Source organism: Eurytemora carolleeae, unplaced genomic scaffold (assembly GCF_000591075.1).
Source record: "Eurytemora carolleeae unplaced genomic scaffold, Eaff_2.0 scaffold225, whole genome shotgun sequence".
Lineage (NCBI taxonomy): Eukaryota > Metazoa > Arthropoda > Copepoda > Calanoida > Temoridae > Eurytemora > Eurytemora carolleeae.
In genome coordinates this window covers 285,207-303,020 of record NW_019396157.1, presented here as the reverse complement: position 1 = coordinate 303,020, position 17,814 = coordinate 285,207, and the positions used below count along the sequence as shown (strand labels likewise).

The 17,814-nt window shown below is 31.7% G+C and overlaps 1 protein-coding gene across 1 annotated transcript in view; it reads left to right on the top strand.

Annotated features, from left to right (window-relative positions):
- The window catches only part of LOC111696695 (neural cell adhesion molecule L1), a 59,267-nt gene extending 41,863 nt beyond the window's left edge, over window positions 1–17,404 (top strand). Inside the window, exons 15-23 of the mRNA XM_023466395.1 lie at window positions 372–477; window positions 6,396–6,511; window positions 8,265–8,389; window positions 9,138–9,256; window positions 9,526–9,607; window positions 10,156–10,285; window positions 16,041–16,119; window positions 16,898–17,023; window positions 17,269–17,404. Of these exons, the coding sequence (XP_023322163.1) occupies window positions 372–477; window positions 6,396–6,511; window positions 8,265–8,389; window positions 9,138–9,256; window positions 9,526–9,607; window positions 10,156–10,285; window positions 16,041–16,119; window positions 16,898–17,023; window positions 17,269–17,404 (1,019 nt within the window). The remainder of the gene's footprint in view (window positions 1–371; window positions 478–6,395; window positions 6,512–8,264; window positions 8,390–9,137; window positions 9,257–9,525; window positions 9,608–10,155; window positions 10,286–16,040; window positions 16,120–16,897; window positions 17,024–17,268) is intronic.
- The last annotated feature ends 410 nt before the right edge of the window (window positions 17,405–17,814 follow it).

The following is a 17,814-nucleotide window of genomic DNA, read 5'->3' as shown; positions in this document are numbered from 1 at the left end:
GCGATCATGGCCCATGAACCTCTGGACCGAAGTGCCTCAAATTTTGATCGGGGAACTTGGAGTCTTTCTCAAAGAATCTAATTTTATAATTCCTATATCTTTGCAAGCTGATGGTTTAGAGCCTAGATATTTTGAATTTTGAATTCTGTTAGATCAAATAATTTAAATCGGATATATTAAAGGTTTACGCGCTAAGATTGCAAATTTTCATAAAATAATGATTTAATTTGTTGTATACCGAGATGCGTATTTATTTATCGGTAGATGCGTATTTTTATCTATAGATACAGATTTATTTTATCCCTAAATGCGTATTTATTTTATTCTTAAATGCGTATTTTTTATCGCTATATGCGTATTTTTGTCTGTAGATGCGTACAGGAAATACCATGTGTTCGTGAAAGCTTTCAATTCAAGAAATGAGGGAAATTCGTCAGAAACCATTCAGGTAGGACATAAAATAGGACAATATAATAGGTAGGACTTTAGTTTTATTAGGACAAGAATAGGTAGAACATAGTTTACTTAAGACAATAATATGACTTTAGTTTTATTAGGACAAGAATAGGTAGAACATAGTTTACTTAAGACAATAATATGTAGGTCATAGTTTACTTAGGACAATAATATGTAGGTCATAGTTTACTTAGGACAATAATAGGTAGAACATAGTTTACTTAAGACAATAATAGGTAGGACATAGTTTACTTAGGACAATAATAGAATGAACATAGTTTACTAAGGACAATAATAGGTAGAACATAGTTTACTTAAGACAATAATAGGTAGAACATAGTTTACTTAGGACAATTATAGGTAACACATAGTTTATGTAAGTCAAGAATAGGTAAAACCTAGTTTACTTAGGACAATAATAGGTAGTATTATAGTTTTATTAGGACAAGAATAAGTAGGACATAGTTTTAAAAGAACAAGAATAATCGTAGGAAATCGTTTTTTTAGGACAAGAACAGAGCCTCATAGATTTATTAGGACAATAATAGGTAGAACATAGTTTCCTTAGAACAATAACAGGTAGAACAAAGTTTACTNAATAGATGATTAAGGATAAAGTTTTATTAGGACAAGAATAGATGATTAAGGATAAAGTTTTATTAGGACAAGAGGGAACAAATAAGTAAAGAATAAAACATGTCAGAACACAATACAACAAGCACATCACTTTGTCAGAACACAATACAACAAGCACATCACTTTGTCAGGACACAATACAACAAGCACATCACTTTGTCAGGACACAATACAACAAGCTCATCACTTTGTCAGAACACAATACAACAAGCACATCACTTTGTCAGGACAAAATTTAGTTTTATGAGGGTTCTTCCAGGAAACAAAATCAATTATAAATTTTGCAAAATATTTTAAGTACTGCATTCACAGGACAAGACTGCGAGTATTTTAAGACAAGATTCGTGTAGGATTCATTTAGTTTGGATGAGAGATATGGGATTAAAGAAAACTATGAACCATAGACAAAGTATCAGTTTTTATTTGAATATGAGTAAAGAATAGAATAAAGAAAATTGAATTGACCTGAATAATAGTTTCTTCAACTTCAAACTCTGATTTAAAAGGTTTTTATGAATTCTAAGTTTAAAGCTTCTTGGATAAAGTTTAAATGAGTGTTCTAACAAGTAGCAGGAGGCTAAACTATTCTGGGATTTATTCTACAATCTAAAGGATAGAATAGGAATATATTTCAATCTCGAAACTTAAGGAAATTCTGTATATTTAAATTCAAATCCGAATTCTATCAGTGTTAACATTTTCAAACACAAATTAAACCCTTTTAAGATTGAAGCAGGGATGTTTAAAAAAATTATTATGTTTTGATAAACGAATTAAATTTAAAGAAATACGCTTTTTTGAAGAGTTCAAATAAAATCTTTGGAACATTTTTTTGGAAAACGATTTTGGGTACTGCTAAGAACTAGTTTTATCAACACAATATCAAAGTTTGAAAAAAAGATCGGGTTTGCTTGACAAGACAGGAAGAATCATTTTGTTTTGTTCGCGATATTACCAGTTTCTTAGTTGTCATAATACGTCACAGTTACAGGGACTTTAGGTACAATTTTAATTGTAAGTACAATTTTCATGCAAAGATGGCAATGTCCGATTTACAACGGTATCATTCAAATCGTTATCTGGTCAAGTAAGAATTGTATATCAATGTTTGTAATCTCACATTTTTACTGCAGGACACATTGAGGAATTATCAGAATTAAAAACGTTTATTATACCTTAAAAACAACCATATCTTCCACATTATTGTTTAAGCTTAGGCTTTACAGTTACTGTTGTGAATCCGACATTGCCATCTTTGTATGGAGGGTCACTTGAAATTGTGCTCACAAAACCTTTTGTATTACAATATTAGAAAGGAACTGAGTACTTGCTACAAATGCTGAAATTTGTCACAAATGTATCGTAGACCTTTGATATTTCAAACTATAAGTTATGTCAGATCAAATAGTTTAAGTTTAAAATATCAAAGATTTACACCATCAGGTTGCAAAGATAAAGAGGTTACACAATTTGACTTTGTGGCAAGAACTCAGTTCCTTTATAAAAAAATGATTTTTGCTTGAAAACATTATGTTTTTAATTTAGGTAGATATACATTCTTCCATTCATTTTGTTTCTATATATGGGGTAAACGTATAGATTTCAAGTGGAGGGGGGAGATAGTATTTCATATTCCCCTAATTATACACTTTTTTCTTTTCACACATTGTATTTTTTGGTAAGAGAGGTGAAAGGGATGAAAAAAGTAAAAAAAGGTGAAACTATAAATCTTTATTCTTTTTAGATTGAAAAAAATAGCTAAATTTGCCGGCGTTGACCGTGGATTTTTTAAAGCACTTAAACTAAAAAAATTCTTTAGCCTATGTTACCCCGGGGTTACCTTAAAAAAATTCTTTAGTCTATGTTACCCCGGGGTTACCTTAAAAAGTTTCAGCCAATTTGGTCAAGCCGTTTGGCCAGTCATAGCTAACATATATATAAATGTCCAGATATAACCTATTTAATAAAACAATAGATAAATGAGCAAAGAGCGTTATTGTATCGATAAGCTCATTAAACAAACTAATAAGTACAACTTCCGTTTTACTTACTTACTTTATTTCCCTAGGATCAAATATTTTTTCCCTGCAATTGATGGAAGATTCTGAAAATTTTATTGAAACGTTTTAAAATTTATGTAGCCGTAAAATTTTTTTTTATAATTTCTTCCTGAATATAAGAAAATAGTTTCAGACATTCAGTCATTGTGCTCGATCCTCATAACACCAATTCTAAAATATAAAATATCAATTCTGAAATATAAAATATCAATTCTTAAAAATATATAACGATGAAAGGGTTGAAGGAAGGATATGTTTCTTGCAATCACTTTTTTACTCCTAAACAGTTGTCAAACGCCCCCCTCTAGATTTTTTGGCCTAGCACTATCACCGTGAAAGTATTTGACTGTAAATAAATAAGAATTCAACGGATTTTTTGTCAATTTTTTTTTATGCATAAGGTATGGTACAGGGCGGTAAAAAGTCCGGTCTATGTAAAAAAAATCTTTGTTTGAAAAAAAAATATTTTTCACATTTTTTTCTTCAATGAGCTGGTCTTGAAATTTGTTTGCTATGAACATGCATTACAACCCTAAACCTATTCTCTATAATGGCCTTTTTCTAGAGGGGGTGTGGGATGCCCCCCACCCCAGGCTATACATAGATTCAACTAATTCTGCTAACTTTTAAGTCCAGATTCAGACCACCCAGCTTGTATAGGGTTAAACAACAAACAAGTGAATGCATAAATAAAAACAAATATCGATAATATGACATTTACTGTGCAAATCGCATTGAACTAAAAATTTATGCTACATTACTGGTACCTTTTTGTGACCTTATATCAATAAATCTAAGCTTGAAATATCTAAGAATTACACTATCAGGTTGCAAACACAAAGGGATTAAAAAATTTGAGTATAAGAGTATCCAGTTACATAATAGAAATTAAAATTTTTGTTTAACTCAATAGTTTTTTAATAAGAGGTGTTATGATTTAAAACATTTAAAATTTCCATCTTTTATTCAACTTTTTTATTAAGTGAAAAGAGCAGGTTTAGTTATGTATTTACTGTTATAAAATACATCCTAGGAAGATTTAAAGTTTTTTAAATCTGAAACAAATTTTTATAAACAGTCAAAGAAATGTAAAATAAAACTGTAAGATGCAGTAAAAGGTTTTTAAGAAGTTCATATTAGATTCTTCTTATATAACTTGAATTGACATATATGTCTCCTATTATTATAGAATTCTCAGATTTGAACCTTTCTTGCCCACTGAAGACGTTTGTGCGTTTAAAGAGTGACATAGCGATTCACAACAGTACCTTTTTTGCCTTTGTCTCGGTCAAGGATGAATGAAATATCGTTCATTTTTGTTGACAAATTTCTAAAGTTCCACCACAGGTCTGCCGCGTTAGTAATTGTAAATTGGCGGTACAGTCCAAACTAGGACTGCAAAGGTTGGCCCAGCTCGAATATTTAAATGTACACCGGTTGTACGTGGTTCAATAATGTTTTTCTGTTAAAGAGAAAAACGACCATATCGGACATTCCCTTTTTTTTAATGAGCGGTCACTTGAAATTGGGTGTACAGTCCCTTAAACCTATATTATTCTATTGTGATTAGAAAGTTGATCTTTCTTCAACAGCTTCTTGTTTGGCCTGGTCTAAATCTGGTGAAAACGAACTGTTAAAAGATCTATTTAAAATTGAAAATGTTCTTTCAGACTTTAAGATTTCCTTTTTATTGAAAAGAATGAGAATAGGGATTTCTTTGAACCCGTTTAATTTACAACACTTACAGTCTTCAGATTATATAACTGAAAGAAGTGAATCTGAACCTTAAACACTTTTTGGTCGCAAATCTCATAGCTGTTATGCCTGATTTAAAACATTTGTTAAAGAGGCATGCCTGATTCAAAGCATTTTTAAAGTGTCATGCCTGATTCAAAACATTTGTCAAGTGGCATGCCTGGTTCAAAACATTTGTTAAAGAGGCATGCCTGATTCAAAGCATTTTTAAAGTGGCATGCCTGATTCAAAACATTTGTCAAGTGGCATGCCTGGTTCAAAACATTTGTTAAAGAGGCATGCCTGATTCAAAACACTTGTCAAATGGCATGCCCGGTTCAAAACATTTGTCAATTGGCACGCCTGATTCAAAAGATTTGTCAAGTGGCATGCCTGGTTCAAAACATTTGTTAAAGAGGCATGCCTGATTTAACACATTTGTCAAGTGGCATGCCTGATTTAAAAAATTTGTAAAGTGGTACGCCTGATTCAAAACATTTGTCAAGTGGCATGCCTGGTTCAAAACATTTGTTAAAGAGGCATGCCTGATTCAAAACATTTGTTAAGTGGCATGCCTGATTCAAAAGTATGATGTAGATAATAATATCCTTATTTTTTAACCTGGAAAATGAGCACAGAAAGTTTAAAACCGAAATTGATCAGACATGCCTTCTATATAAATGGAGGGTCTACACTCCACAGTCCCTTAGTAGAACAAATTCAGGTGCCCCGTGGTTTCTTTATTAGATGGGCATTGTAATTTTATTGTCAGATGAAACTTCCAGAGAATTCAATCATAAATTCTCAATCTCAATATTCTCATTTGTACAATATTGGACTTATTAAAAGCATTTGATTTTTTAAATTCATTATTCATAAGATTTCTTTAAATTGCTTTAGGTTTCTAGTACTTCATTTTTAGAGAAACATTAAAGGGAGTGACCGGCAATGTATGGTAGTTGAATTGAGCATGTATTAACTAGTATTGTGGAGAAATTTTTAGGAATCATTTCAGACATAGAAAACGTTTTAATGATGTATAATTACTGAGTTTGAGGATAAAGTCGACGTTCAGAACAGACATTACAGAATAATAATAACTGAATAAATTACTTGTTTTCGACAATAATAGTTAATAATTAATTTTTGAACCTGCTCCTAAACAAATAATTTTTACTACATTGTTCGGCGTCGTTATAGAAGGATTTTTTAAAAACCGATTCTCAAAATTATCCCTCAAAAATGAACAATCTTTGAGGATTTTAACGATTGAATTTATTTGCACTTTTGCTAAACAAATCCAAACCGTAAAATCGTCTCATAGGTCTTAAAGAATCCAAAAAAAATTTCTCCACATTACTACATTTTCAGTTCAACTACCATACATTGCCAGTCAGTTCCTTTAAATCAAGAAAAATTGAATATGTTTAAGGCAAGACTGTAAAAAACTTAAAAACTTAAAAACAGATGAGAGAAAATCTTCAATCTTGCTAACAGTCCCTTTTCTAGGTACCGTGTTTACTACCGGAGAAAGGACGAAGAGTCCTGGAGAAAAAGAGAGATAATCGTCCCACCTGTACCTTCAGGATCCCCCCCAGAGAGAATTCTTCTCGTGAACCTAACAGGAAAATATCAGATCTGAAAACTAGAAAACAATTCCCCAATTTACAATTTTTTTAAATAGTATTTCATCAATATTGTACGCGTAATTTCAAGTGACCCTTCATACAAAGATGTCTATGTCCGATTAACAACGATACCCTTGAAACCTTTGTCTGATAAATATAAGATTTTAAATTAAGTCGTATAATTCCTCTATTATTACCTGCAGTAGAAATGCACAAATCACTTTTGCAGAGAAACCATTATTAACATTGATATCTAATTCATATTTGATCAGACAAAGCTTAAAGGGTACCGTTGTGATTCGGACATTGCTATATTGGCATGGAGGGTAACTGGAAATTACGCTTACAGTGCAGGCGTATAAAAGAATTGAGTCTTTGGAAAAAAATCAAATATTTAAACCACAATATCTTTAGAACTAGATGTTGTAAATCTTTGATATTTCAAACTCAGATTACTTGATCTAACAGAATTCATAGTTTGAAATATTTAAGGTATGCAATATTTGGTTCCAAAGATAAAGTGCTATGAAAATCTCGAGATTGTGGCTAAGACTCAATTCCTTTGACACAGTTTTATATCAATTTCCCGAGGCAGGAACATCAGATATAACTTTCATGGGTCGCGATTAAGAACTAAAGCGATTAGCTTTCAGCCTATACCCATTCATTTTTCCTTTACAGTCGCATTAAGCTCTAATCTCTCATTACTTTGCTTGGAAAAAAACTATAAAGTTAAGGAACCGTAGAGGTAATTTTAAGTAACACTTTATTTAAAGAGGGGCATGTATGATTCACGACAGTAAACTTTAAACCTTTATCTGAAAAAAATGATGGAATTATTATTGTTTTTTTATCTAAATATTCAATTGAAATTTTGTTTAAAATTAATCTGCGGATTTTTGTTGTTGAGAAACACACTCAACTAAACAGAAGGTGAAGGTCAATTTTGTGCGACATCACTTGAATTCAAAAATCGGTTTTACACATAACTCTGTTAGTTTCCCTTCTATTCTAATTAACTTGAGTTTATTTTCCCTAAAAACATGACAGCGCGAATACATACCATTGTAAGAAAGTTAAGTGAAAGAAAATTACATTATACGGAAGATTTCGGGGGGCTGAAACGTTAAAATGTTTTAAAAAATTTTTTGGGTTTATAGTAGGAACAATAAAAACGTGGAAAAGGAAGACAAAGGAATTGAGTTTTTGCCACAACCTCTGATTTTCTATTCCTAATTTCATCGCAACCCAATGTCGTAGACCTTTAATATTTCAAACTATGAATGATGTTACATCAAAAAATGTAAGTGTGAAATACCAAAGGTGTACATCATCAGGTTGCAGAGATACAGGGATTAAAAAATCAGAGTTTGTGGCAAAAACAAAACTCTTATATGCAATCTTAATTGATGTTGATTTACAGGTAGATTGCAATTTCACTTCTAAAGTAAAATGAGTCTGTGTAGTATGTATACAGTGCGAAATGGTTGTGTTGTGTGACAGTTTAATCATTAAACCCTGAAAGTTAATCATCAAATATTTAGACAGCCTCGACTTTATAGTGTCACATCTCCTTGTACATTTTTGAAATGCTACGCGTTTAATTCTGTTTTTTTTTTAAGTAATTGGCAAAATACTGTTTTATTTGTGCGTTCTATTTGCAGTGGAATCAAGTGTAAAATTGTTCCGATTTCACAATTTTATAGTTCCCGCTTTTATATTCAAATATCTGAATGATGTTGTACAGTAGGGCAAGAGTACTCTGTTTATGTACAAGGGTACACGCAATCCTTGTACCGTGAAAATCTACAGTATCCTGGAGATACAAGTGAAATCCTTCATGTTATTCCAGGCAGGGACTGTAACAGGGTTCAGGTAAAAAAATACTTTTTGTTATAAATTTTTAAGGGAGAGATCATTTTCGGCAGGGTTAGGAAAAGTATTGCTTTTTTTCATTTCGGGTTTTAAATGTTACCCAAATTAACGTAATGAAAAGACTCCTTTCGTAACTTTTTGCTTTTAACTTGTAATGAACTTTCATAAACTACCATCATTATCAAATTTTCGATATACTGCTTTCAAATTTTGCACCACATCCCTTTAACCTTTGACAGGCAGGGAGGTGGGGAGGTCGTTTGGCGCTCACTGAAGTATTTTAGGCCCTAGTACTTTGAGATTATTACATTTCTTGACTTCCAATAAAAATGTATGTAAATGATTCTCCCCCCCCCCTTAAATATTGAAAAAGAAAAATATGTGTCACATTTTGTTATTTGCCTGAACAAAATTGTTATATTTAACATTTTGCCACCCGTTTTCTGTTTGTTTTTTCACCTCTTTCTCAGCACCCGATCCGACTAAAGTTAGTGGTTCAAAAGAGCTGGCCTTGAAAATTGGGACTATTAAGATGTATTGCAACTTGCAAGTTGATACCTTTATTACATACTCTTTCCCAAACATAGATCTTGACCTAAAAGTCATTTTAGGATTAAGATTTGGATTCTATTCTTATCTATTGTTAGGTTTCCCAAACATAGATGTTTGGGGGGCTTTCCCAAACATAGAACTTGACCCACAAGTCTTTTTAGGATTTAGGTTTGGATTCTATTCTTATCTATGTTAGGTTTCCCCAATGCGTGAAGGTGGACCTGGAAGATTGGGAGCATCTCATGGTATTATCTTGGGTTGTCTTGCTGTTATCCTGGTTCTTTTAATAGCTGTAGTATCTTTAGCATACTGGAGGTAAAGAAAAATGCACTAGATTTATTTTTATTTAAAAATCTAAAAAGGTGCCCATGCCATAACAGTTTTGTTCTCTGTACATATCGCAAAGATGGAAATGTCGACATCATGATTGTTTATTTCGCATTAAAGTATTATTTGAGCAAGGCGTATTATTTACAAATCGTAGAATTATGGAACAAAATGCGATTAAACTCAAAAATAGAAAACCGAACGCATCTTTGTACTTTGAACCATGGAACTAGATTACAATGTATTAATATATTTAGAAGAAGTGTAATGAAGAAAAGATTTTATATTCCTGCCTATGGAGGATGTTCCCATCAAGACGACATTATGTGGGATATACAGGTACAAATAATGTTAAATTCTATCATTTTAAAACACAAATAAAGCTGATTACACATCTCAAACTCTGATTCTTCAATCTGTATATAATTTTGCAAACTGATTTTATAAAAAACTTTGATTATTGAAACTAAGACTGCATGGTAATACTGGTTCAAAAGTAAAGATGGAAATATTAAAGCTCTTCACAACCTGGTTGCAAAGATATAGGGATAACCAAATCAAAGTGTAAGACGAGTAATAAGCTCATTTTTCAAACTCGATCATTTATTAGTAATCCTATTTTATGTATAATGGTAATTTAGATTTTTTATAAGATATAAGTGAAATATTTAGCACGTGAAAAATTAAATGAAACCAAAGAATGTGAATTTGCCACAAACTCAAATGTTCTAATCTCTATGTCTTCACAAACTGGTAATATATTTAAAACTTAGATTATTTGATCTATCTAAGATTTACGACATTGGGATGCAAAGATACAGGAATTAGAAAATCAGAGTTTGTGGTAAGGACTCAATTCCTTTAATTCAATAATTTGATATTTGAAGGTGGGCGGTGATGAGAGTGGGCGTACCTGTGTCCAAGCTGGTGGATTTCTACAGCACGTTCAACTTCTTCATGCAGAGGGAGATTCTGGTTTTCATGAAGAATATCAAAATATCAAACAAGGAATAACAGGTACATTATTTTTGATTTATTTATAAAATTTGAATTTGATTTTTTTAATACATATACTTTAACCTTTTTTCCTCTGGTAAACTAAAATTTTTCCGGTTTACGTATACTGATAACTGAACAGCTCTGAAAGTTATACATCAAATTTGTAGACACCCTTTACCTTTATTTTTTTGTAGCACTGAACATTTACAATCTAAGATTGCAACGCGCAGGAGTAATTAGCAAAATACAGCTCGATTTTGAATCTCCTGGTTCACAGTGCGTTTCATTATAATTAAAACATTGAAAAAAGATTCATTTCTATCATTATTACACCGGCTATTAGTGATATTGAGCCTGTTATAACGAAGACGACACTGATAAAGTTTTTTTTGTTTCCAACGCACTATGGACAACTTCTTGAGCTTGTGAAATAAAATAAAAACAAAAGTATTTATATTCCACCATTTGATGTTTAAATTAATATCCTAAATCCAACCCTGGCATGCCATGCAATTATTCCATCTTGTACAATCCAAAAACACAGTATTTATATTCCACCATTTGATGTTTAAATTAATATCCTAAATCCAATCCTGGCAAGCAACGCTTATTCCATCTTGTACAATCCTAAAACTCAGTATTTATATTCCAACATTTGATTTTTAAATTAATATCCTAAATCCAACCCTGGCATGCAACGCTTATTTCATAGTTTACTGTTACCACCGTATCAAAGAGATAACAGAAAAATTCTTGGAAGACTAAAATCCCAAAACTGAGTTTGAAAAGTAATATCCAGAATCCAACCCTGCCAACAGGTGGAATATTTTGAAAGTTTAAAAACTAGAAACCGTAGAGAAATAGTTTATTTTAACTTTGGAGATGGAAACTTTAAAATAAAGGAAATGAGTTGAGTTTATTTTCTCTTTACAAATTATTGGGACCGAATTTAATAAATTCGAGCTACGTTGCTCAACTACCTTCTATCGATTCAATTCAAAGTTAAAGATTAATGAATGGGCTAGCATCGGGTATTTAAATGAAATTGATATTTTGTTTCAAACTTGAATTTTTTAATCCTAATATCTTTAAAATCTGTTGGTGTGGGCCTTTGATATTTCAAACGTAGATTTTTTAATCAAACATAATTCCTAGTTTGAAATATCTAAGGTTTACAACATTGGGTTTACGATATAGGAATTATAAAATCAGAGTATGTGATAAAGACTTAATTCCTATGAAGCGGTGCGGCGGTACATGGCAGTTCAAATTCATTAAAAAACGATCCAGCTAGTTTTCCCAGTTTCCGTTGTGAATCAGGAATGTTTAAAAAAAGGTTCATTTCCATCTTGGATTAACCAGGCCTAGACGTGTTCGGTTTCATCAATTTGGATTATATTTCAGTAAGAGTAAGGAATTAAGTCTTTTTCACAAACTCTGATTTTCTTATCCCTATTCTTTGCATTCCAATGTCGTACACATTTGACATTTTAAACTATGACTTCTGTTAAATCAAATAATATAAGTTTGAAATATTAAAAGTGTCGGACATTGGGTTCCAAAGATAAAGGAATTCGAAAATCAGAGTTTGTGGCAAAGACTGAATTCCTCTGCAGAGTTATCATTTTATACTTTTTCATTTTAAACTCATCCCCGAACAAAAAGTATAAAAAACGAAACAAAAAAACGAGAAATGTATGTTTAAATGTATAAAAACGTCAACTGTTGGAGCATGCGGGGAACAGCGTGCTTCAAATTCACAACACTTTTTATTTTCTCCGTAAACCAATGTGGTTAAACTTTATAGAGTAAAAATATATTTGTTTTAACCAATCAGAAGAAAACAGCAGTATGTCTAATCAATGAGGATTAATCAGTGTTAGCTATTGCTAACGAAGTTTTCGATATGTCGACCTGCCTCCTGTTAATTTAGATAGGGTGAACACATCGGTAGGATTTCTTCTGTGTTTACATGATGTAGGGTGACCTTTTAATTCAAGGGACTGTAGTCGTTATTCATAATAAATGTCATGTCCAATTCACAATGGTACCTTTAAAAGCTTTGTCTGATCAAGATTAAAAGAGATTGCCGTATGTATCCCTTTATTTGCGATTATATTTATGACTTCTCTTCCGGAAAACTCAAAATTTAAACTACCTGCGCATTTCTACTGCAGAAACCACATAGAATTGATCAAAATAAAGCATTTTTAAGTCTAGAAAAATTACGATATTTTTCACATTATTTATCTTTTAAAGGTTTCCAGGGTAAATCTGGCATTGTCATCTTCGCACGGAGGGATACTTGCAACATTTCAAGGTTCAACCTGAAATATAGGTTTTGTATAGGGTATTGTTGTAGATCGGATATACCCCTCTTAAAAACACACTCTTAATATAGAATTTTCGACGAAATCTTTTAATTTTTTTTGCCTTTTCGCATTTTTATGTGTTTCGCAGTTGTTTTGTTTTAAAACACAAACAAACTAATCAAATCAAATACTAATCCCATTAACAATACTTTTGAAAATTCTTTGACCTACAGTATACATTTTTACAGTAGTCCTCAGAATCAAATAAAAAAGATTTTTCCAAAGCTGATGTATATTTATTATTACAATTTATTCAACATTTTTAACCAGTATTTGATTCAATAGTTCATCGTTTAAAATACGCTTAACTCCAAGAAACATCAACTCCTTCAAGATTTGATATGTTTTCATCTTTAATATTCTCCTTCTGTCTCCCAGTGTCTTGATATAATCAGTTATCAAGATTCCTGCGCCTTTAATTTGCATAACTAGTCTCTTAAAGGGACTGTTTCCCTCCGTGCGAAGATGACAATGCCAGATTTACCTTGGAAACCTTTAAAAGAGAAAACAATGTGAAAAATATTGTCATTTTTCTAGGTTTAAAAATGCTTTATTTTGATCAATTATATGTGGTTCCCTGCAGTAGAAATGCGCAGGTCGTTTAAATTTTATGTTTATGCACAATGGTGTAAATCTTTTTAAACTTTTATCGACTTTTATATCTATGGAAGTAGTATTGACTTTATATACAACTTTTAGAAGACAAAAATATTTTTTTTGCCTTTTTAACCTCCTCCCCTCCCACTATTTCTGTGCAATCTTGACATGAATTCTGCATTAACGAAGTTTGTAAAAAATGTTTAACTTTTACTGATGTCTAATCCCCTTGACATCAGTCATAAAAGTCATGCAAGCAAAACTTCAAACTTTTTTTATTTTAAATATTTTCTTTTGTTTCTAGTTTTTTGTTTTGATTTACCTTTTCCCATATTCAGTTTCAAAATGGATGAGAATTAAATATTAAAATTTAGTCATAAAAGGGGAGGAGGGGGGTCAACTTTCTTTTTAACTTAAGGAGTGGGGGGAGATAAAAGGGAATGGGGGGCAACAAAGATATTCAAATTAAAATTTTTGATAAAAAATGTTTAAAAGGTACTCTTGTTAATCGAGAATGGAACCCTTTAAATGCTCTTTTTAGTTTTCTAAAATATGGTTTTATTATTGAAGAATTTTGAGATTGATATTACTCCGAAAATAAATTTAAAGTTGAATAATGAAAAAAATGTAAAATATGTGTGTTCTGTCGAAAACAAACTCTAACCTTAATATCCGCTCTTTTCTTGACATGCTGCAGTGTTTTTCTCTTCTGTTTTCTTAAAGAGAGTATGAAAATTTCGGGGATGTTCTGGATTTTCTTTTCAATATTTTCATAACTGTCTCGATCCACATCGGAAACTATGTTCCAATTTAATCCAGATTAATCCAGATTAATCCAGATTAATTATTCCTAAAGCATAAAGCATAAATTTTGTTGTTCTAAAAAAGCACTGTCAGTAAAAAATATTTATTTGACTTTACTTCGATATGTAGCTTAATTAAATTTAACTATAGTAGAAACATATTTTAAAAGAACAGTGTCCGAATTTAATTAATTTAAGCCGCGTCTCAAATTCCCCCAAAACCGGTTTAAATTGAGCGCCTGCTTAAAACTTGAAAAATTGAATACAATTTAAACCGCGGCTCAAATTCTTCAAAGTCGGCCTCAGAACTCCCTGCCGAAAAAAATATATTCGAAAAAATGTTATTGTTTTCTTTGGCTTTATAGCTGACCCACTTTCTCCTTAATTTTATATATCTATTAAATGTCAATATAAAGAATCTACTCTCTCATTCTATCTGTAAATAGAAACTTTACGGTTTACAAAATAATTGTGTTTGAACTTTTTATTTCAAATCAAAATCACTGATAGCTAGACTTAGGTTATTTTTGAGGATTAAAATGAAAGTTTTTACATTTAGTAAAAAAGATGGTTATATTTATTATTAAATGTTTAATATCAATGAAAGAAATTCAATATAAGTTAAACTTAGGTTATTTCTTTAAAACAAATTTCAAATATATTTTTTATTGAAAATCCACAACATTTTGTTATTTTCCTAAAAAAACTGGCTTCCAGTTTTACTTTTTGATAAATACCCGGGCTGGGTTGACTTGATCGGTTTCAGTCAGTCCTAAGATTGCTGCAATACAAACAATAAATTCTTCTCTTGGTTCAGCTTGCCATCTCTCCAAACATGTACCGAAACAACAATCTATTAGACCAATAACGGGTATAGAAAAGATTAAAAATTGTCTAATATTTGGTTTTAATAAGACACAAGAGGATCCCAGTATATAATTTAATTTTGAGACGACATTTCAATCAACTTAAATTTCTAATTATCAATTCACAAAATAATTATTTTGGAAATATTCTATTTATTTTTGGAGAAAATCCGGGAACCAATCAAAACTTTATAGCACACGTGCTATATTGTAACAGCACGCTTATTATGAAGTTCACGATGAAGTGAGTAAGAATGATAAAGTATACAATAGTTTCTTAAAAAGTATTACGTCTGATTAGTATTTTTTAAACGGGGTTCTAGTTTCATATTTTATATTGTTGAGCAACAATATTGGGGTAACATCAAAGATTTATTGAAACATGGATAAACAGGAGAACGGAACATCATAAGTTGTAGTAGATTATTTGAGTCAATAGAGATGAAGATAGCAGGGAAGAGAGGAAATGAACCAGAATGGAGCAGTTAGACTGGAGCAGCCAGGATGGAGCAGTTAGACTGGAGAAGCCAGGATGAAGCAGTTAGACTGGAGAAGCCAGGATGGATTAGCCTTATTTATATTGTTAGATAAAAATTACGATTACGAAAATCAAGTACAGGGTTATTCATAATGCATTATTGGTTCATTATCGACAATTATTTATTTCCTTGTTGTTAACTTGATTTAGTACTAAAATGTAAGGAAGGCTTGACCTGAATAATCGGCCAACTTACTTGGGTTCAAGTCTAAAGATAGACATTCGAAAGGTTGTTTATATCTATTTTTAACTTTTAATTGCTTTTACTAACAAATTGTGTGTATTAATCAAAAGTTTAGAATATTAATTTAAATGATGGAAAGTCTAAACCTATAACTCGCTACAATATAAGTGACGAACTAAATTTGATGCTAAAGTAATTATTTTCTTGTTTCTCAACATCTGCGTCCATTTCAAAGGTACAAAATGATTGGTACTACATGATAATCCGCTGGTATAATATTGTCTAAAACTAGGAAAACTAGGAAACATTTTTTAAAAAATCTACTAAATGTGTTGAAAATGCATCAAAGGATTCTTGTTCCTTGAGCAGAAATCCCCGAAGATTATAGTTGTACAAAAGGTTTAATATTGTAGGAAACCCTGTGTTGAGAGTACAGTCCCCAGGGAAACCGGTTTCTATGAAAATCTACAATTTAGACAGTTTCCAGTCTAGGTTAGTAAAATTCAACTCCAGTGAAATCTATATATACATATGCATAAAGTAGTAATCTCTGTTTGATTTGGATGTCCTATCATAGCTTATAAACCCCTTGACAGATTTGCCTCAAGTTTTGATTTGGGAACTCGGGAGAACCACGGGAATGTTCATAGTTTGGTTCTTAAATTCTAAGTTGTGTGGGTACTTTATATGGAAAAATAGCTAAAATAGTAATTTACGACCAACCGCAGGTAAACGGCGGGAATAACTTTTTAAGTACCCTGGGCAAAACTATATATAAAGTAGTACTCTCTGTTTGGATGTCCGATCATAACTCATTAACCCCGTGCTCGAATTGGCTAAAATTTGTATTGAAGAACTCGGTATAATAACGGGAATGTTTTTAGCTTGGTTTAACAGTTCTAAAGTTAAATATAACGACTTTTACAGAGAAAGCTTTGATTGCAGGCAAAGCTGGGTTCCCAAACTAGTTGTTTCATATGTTTTTTATCAGATTTTTGGCTTTTAGGCTTTTTGGCTTTGAGAAAACACAAATATTTTTGAAGTGTTTACTCGAATTAGCAATTGCTTTTTTTTCAAGTAGATATCCAAAACTATGATGTAGAAAAGCCTTTCCTAACCACGAATTATCATTTAATGGAAACATCCTAAACTTTTATTTTGAACAAACGTCAGAGAGTATTTATTTTCAGGAGTTGCTGCCTGTACCTACCTGAGAGTATTTATGTTCAGGAGTTGCTACCTGTACCTACCTGAGAGTATTTATGTTCAGGAGTTCCTACCTGTACCTACCTGAGCCCTGGAGTATAGATCCAATAGAGTTCTGGATGTTCATTAATAAATCAGGAATCAACACAATCGTGTCAGTTGATACGGAGCTGGACAACCTCTTCCCAAGGCATTAACCAAGTCACTGACATATCATGATTTTTAAAAAAGGGACTGGACACGTAGTTTCAAGTGAGCCTTCACTTACAGATTTTCATGTCTTATTCACAGCGTTAGCCTTACCAGCCTTGTCTGATCAATTATTTAACTAGTGATTATTCCTGATAACTGATTATTTCAAAACTGCTGTTATTTGGTTCTTACCGTATTAAAATAAGAATAAAGATATAGGTTGAACTGGTTATTATCCCCCAGAGAGCCCCGAACCTACGGATCTCTAGACATTCTACCTGGAGCTGAGAGATCGCACCCTTCATTTAGAATCCGACGATTCAATATTGATCAGAGGAGAGGAAAGAAGAGCGGATCCAGGTATATATGTACAAGGTGATCCATAAAGCATGAGACCTTAATGATGAAACTTTGCTGATATAACAACATTGTCATTTTTATTTGTGGTTCTGTCTTGAATATAATGGTTTAATTATATATTAAATGATTTGGCAATGAAGTAAAGAAGTTTACAACTGAAGGGAACCTGCAGTATCTTGTTGAATACAAACTAAATAATAAGTTGAACTGTTAATCAGGGGTTGTATAATGTATATATAGTTTACAGCTGAAGGGAACCTGTAGAATCTTATTGAATACAAACTAAATAATAAGTTGAACTGTTAATCAGGGGTTGTATAATGTATATATAGTTTACAACTGAAGGGAACCTGCAGTATCTTGTGAATACAAACTAAATAATAAGTTGAACTGTTAATCAGGGGTTGTATAATGTATATATAGTTTACA